The 4,962-nt window shown below is 41.0% G+C and overlaps 1 protein-coding gene across 1 annotated transcript; it reads right to left on the bottom strand.

Annotated features, from left to right (window-relative positions):
* Positions 1-521: 521 nt before the first annotated feature.
* LOC126662140 (uncharacterized) lies at positions 522-3,225 on the bottom strand. The gene is made up of 6 exons (XM_050356027.1): positions 3,061-3,225; positions 2,510-2,894; positions 1,848-2,279; positions 1,546-1,767; positions 1,286-1,385; positions 522-1,170 (listed from the first exon to the last, which is right to left on the bottom strand). Exons 1-6 carry the CDS (start codon positions 3,223-3,225, stop codon positions 522-524), a joined length of 1,953 nt encoding a protein of 650 aa, XP_050211984.1.
* Positions 3,226-4,962: the final 1,737 nt, after the last annotated feature.

The following is a 4,962-nucleotide window of genomic DNA, read 5'->3' as shown; positions in this document are numbered from 1 at the left end:
GCCCTACAAACAGGCCCAGAGTCCAGCAACAATGTCCTGTGATTTAATAAGCATAATGTTATTTTCAACACATATTAATTACATATTACAATATACAAAAATTAAAAAATTTATCCTCAAACCTGCTACGGTCCGGGCGAACCATCGCCCTACCCTGGTCGTCCAGAATAGCTGGTGGCTCGCCAGGCTCACGCTGCTGCAGAGGCTGGACAGGTACTTTAGCCTGCCCTGCTGCTGCGCCTCGGCATCAGACTCGGTAGGGTCTCTCTGTCCACGTCCTCGGCCTGATCCCCGGCCTGAACCTCTGCCTGAGCCTCTTCCCCTCATACCTGTAAACATGTCAAGCTTAATTGTCCACAACCAGACAACATATTATAACAATACAATTATACAGCCATACGTGAAACATATAACTAATAATTAATATAAATTCAAATTCAAAAGGTACACTTGAATAATATAATTAAGAAACATAAATATAATTAAGAAACAATGTAATATATAAAATCTTCTGTACACAACTAAAGTTCTTCGCTTTCATCTTCGTCTGATGAGGATGCGATGAACTCATCTAATTCTGTTTCTTCTTCAGGAGGCACGAACAACGCATCTTCATCAGCTTCTCCATTTTGATCAGCCAAACATGTCGTATTTTCGTCCGTTGCAACAACGAGAGGATTTTCTTCTATCTCATCTTGAAAGGCCGAGATAATCCCCTTGGGCATGTCAAGTTCTGATCGCGCCTTTATTCTGCAAACTGCCCACCAATTTAATTTATCCCTTCTTTTATTCGGATATGGAAGGTAATGAAATTGGTCGGCCTGTTCGGCTAAGATGAATGGTTCATACTTATTGTATCTCTTTCTGTTATTAATATCCACCATGTTATATTTTTTGTTACTAATTGTGCCGGAATTATGAACTGGGTCGAACCACTCGCATTTAAATAAGACAGTCGTCTTCATTGGAAGCGCCGGATACTCTAACTCAATTATGTCGGTCAGAATTCCATAAAATTCATTTTCGCTATCGACATATTGAGTTCCCTTCACGCAGACTCCACTATTCATCGTAAGTTGTTCCTCCCCAAAAGCTTGAGTCTGAAACTTATATCCGTTTACACGATACCCCTTAAATGTTCTGACTGATCTAAGATGTCCTTTAGCGAGACTAAGAATGAAGGGATTGGTACAGACAGTTGGATCTTGCACCTGTAGCGTAAAAGTGTATTATAAATCGAGACTTTTTATTGAAAGAATTGAAATATAATTTGTAAAATACTTACATATTGTTGGAACCAGTAGGCAAAGTCACTCTCGAACTTTGCTTCAATTTGTAAGGTGCTGATTTCGGGGTTTCCTCTACGCAACTCGCCCTCGAAAACCCTTTAGTTAAGAAGAAAACATTAATTACAAACTGAATCATTTTGTTAATTACATTGACAGCTGTATTAAAGCTTACTCTCTGTAAACAATTCAACAGAACATATGTCCGGGCAGCAACAATCTCAGCTTCTTCAAGATATCTCTTGCGGCAAGCACCCACTGATTCCCCATGCGGCTTGAAAACAGATAGTCTGGTCAACATCGTCGTCGACTTCAATGTCACAAACTTCATTCCTTTGCAGCCGCTCGGGCATCATTGGGTCACCTTCTGAAAAGAAATAAGCTGCAAATATTGCGGTTTCTTCATTCAAGTATCCGCTACTGATGCTTCCTTCCACCCTCCCTTTATTACCGACTTTTTTTTTCAGTTTTCTCAAAATATCTGATTCGACATGACATAGTTAGTAAACATTATATGTGCATAAACTGATACACATAATTGAGAAACTTCAGTAATATTACCTTCAAATGGATACATCCAGCGATATTGAAATGGACCTGCCATCGTAGCTGCATACGGTAGATGTACGGGAAGATGTTCCATGGAGTCAAAAAAGCTCGGCGGAAAAATACGCTCCAGCTTGCACAATATCTTTGGAATTTCTAGCCTCATACGATCAAGATCTTTCTCTGTTAGAGACGTGGAGGTTAACTCACGAAAGAAGATACTCAGCTCTGTTAAGGGCTCCCATACTTCCTTCGGTAATAGCTCACGGAACGCGATTGGTAGGAGTCTTTGCATAAAAATGTGGCAGTCGTGACTTTTCATTCCATGCATTTTCAAACCGATTGTATCGACACATCTGGACAAGTTGGACGCGTAACCATCTGGAAACTTTATCAACTTAATCCACTCAAGTAAAGCCTTTTTTCCGTCCATGTCGCATACATCGCCTTAGGAAATCTCCCAGTAACCGGATCTTTTGCTAACGCAAGCCGATCACATATGTCATTCAACTCTTCTCTAGATTTTGCATGGTCTTTTGTTTTCCCGAGAACATTTAGTACAGTATTGAAAATGTTATCAAATACGTTTTTCTCAATGTGCATGACATCGAGATTGTGACGAACCAGATTCGTTTTCCAATACGGCAAATCCCAGAAGATGCTTTTTTTATTCCAACCATAATCTGTCGACTTCGCCGCATTATTTATCTCAGCCCCAATTTCATATGCCTTCATAAACCCCAAACGGTCCACCTCTGCCAACAATTCTTCTCCGGTTTTTGGCTGTCCGAATTCTTTATTTAAGCTTTTTCCTTTTCGGAAATCAGTAGTATTACGACGGTACATGTGACCACGAGGCAAGAACTTTTTGTCGCAATCAAACCACGACTGTTTTCTACTCCCTTTAAGCGTGAAAGCTTCCGTATTTTCCATGCAGTGTCGGCAAGCCAGTCTTCCAGATGTGCTCCAGCCAGATAACATAGAATAAGCGGGGAAATCATTAATCGTCCACATAAGTGCCGCTTTCATTTGGAAATTTTGTCGCCTGTGAACGTCGAATGTCTGCACTCCAAATTCCCACAGTTAGTTCAACTCAGCTATCAACGGCTGCAGGAAAATATCCATTTGGTGTTTAGGATTTCGAGGCTCAGGGACAATAATAGTTAAAAACATGAACTCATCTTTCATACACATCCCTGGGGGGGAGATTATAGGGTGTCAAAATTACTGGCCATGATGAATAATTCTGCCCGAAGGCCCCGAATGGTTGAAACCCATCAGTACACAGGCCTAGTCTGATATTTCGAACTTCTTCTGCAAACTCTGTATACAATTCACTTAAATGTTTCCATGCCGGGAAGTCTGACGGGTGACACATCTTTCCATCAACCATTTCGTGTTATGCGTGCCACGTCATATGCTTGGCGGTAGCTTTAGAAGCGTACAATCTCTGCAGTCTCGGAGTTATAGGAAAATAAAACATTTTCCTATAAGGGACGTTAAATCGTCTTTTTACAGAATTTCCTTTAGGGGGCGGTTTCCACCGTTCGTGATCGCAAATTTTGCATCGCGATAAATCCGTGTCTGACCCCCAGTAAATCATGCAGTTGCGCAAACAGCAATCGATAACTTTGACCGGCAACCCAAGACCTCTAACCATCTTCTTTATTTCGGCAAAGTTCTTTGGCATCTTGTTCTCCTCTGGGAGCAACTCTTGTATAAATTCGGTCACATCATCTACTAAAGATACTGACCCACTATGACGACATTTGAAGTCCAACATTTTAACAGCCGCAGACAACGGAGAGTGTTTGCTATTACTGGGGCATACAGGTTCTTTGGCCGCACGCATCATATCATAAAAATGTTTAGCTTCGTTATTCGGTTCCTCCTCCGTGAACACTACTTCTGGCCCGGCAGCATCGATAACCATTCTCTGAACAGAGCTGAAGTCGTCTCCCCCCTCGTTTTCCATGTCAACGTCATACTTCGGTAGCTGTGCAACGGGACGGGGATTTAAAACATTTCCCTCCCCATGAAAAACCCACACTTCATAATCTGCCACAAACCCTTTCTGCAGAATGTGTAGTTTCACCGTTTCGACGTCTCGATAACTCGCATTTTTACATCTTGTCCTAGGACGAGGGCATTTAATCTCGGGCCCACTCATACACGTGGGATGGCGTAAAGCAAAATTAACAAACTCCAGCACGCGCTCGGTAAAGCCTGGGTATAGCAACCCGCCCTGGAGCCGTCTATACATCCAACTTCAGTCTGTATCCATTTCTGTAGCACAGATAATTAGGAGGGGTTTTCGCTCGGAAATAGCAAAGTCAATGTAATTGACGTTTTAAAGGTATGGACCTATCCCATTCGCAAAACTGGCGCCCCTTAACTCGGCCACGATATATGCCTTGCAACGGAGAAAATATTCGGCAGCCTTCCGGCGTCGTTCTCCTTCAGTGCGATATTTAATATATGTGGTGTAACGCTAATTATATATTCCGCGAGGAATAAGCGTTACAGAACATATACTATACATCCACCCGGAGAACAAACGCTGGAAAACAACTTAATATTTTTATATCGCCACTAGACATATATGGTTTTCGTGATCGGGTTACGGGAGGGCCAGTTTTGCGAACTGTACAAACTGTACAATCCTGTGTCGTTCAATCTCTTGAACACACGGGACGGAAACTCTACGGCTAGGTTTACGATTTTATTTGGTGGGAATAATCGAGTTCAATTTAAGTTGAATAATTTGACTGTTAATTAAATGAAAAAAAAAATAATAAAATAAAAATAGTACTTACTTGTTGCAGAGCAGAACCGCAACAGATAACTAAATATGTGAAATCTTGGAGCGATGCAAACAATCGACAGCTATCAAACCTATCAGGTAATTAGTTTCAATACTTTATTATTATGTAAATAAATATTAATTTTTTGAAAAACAATTGGCAGCACTTCCCATAAAAATAGAGCATCGCCCATTTTTCAGGGAAGTCCTGCAAGCTATTTACAATATACAAACAAACAATCAATCCTCTCATAGCGAAATTAACATTTATAACGATAATTACACTAACTAGCTAGCCTAAATTACACTTATTAACCAACTATACCT

This window comes from Mercurialis annua, linkage group LG8 (assembly GCF_937616625.2).
Source record: "Mercurialis annua linkage group LG8, ddMerAnnu1.2, whole genome shotgun sequence".
In the NCBI taxonomy this organism is placed as follows: Eukaryota; Viridiplantae; Streptophyta; class Magnoliopsida; order Malpighiales; family Euphorbiaceae; genus Mercurialis; species Mercurialis annua.
The sequence above is the reverse complement of the archived record's forward strand: the minus strand, read 5'-3'. Positions and strand labels throughout refer to the sequence as shown.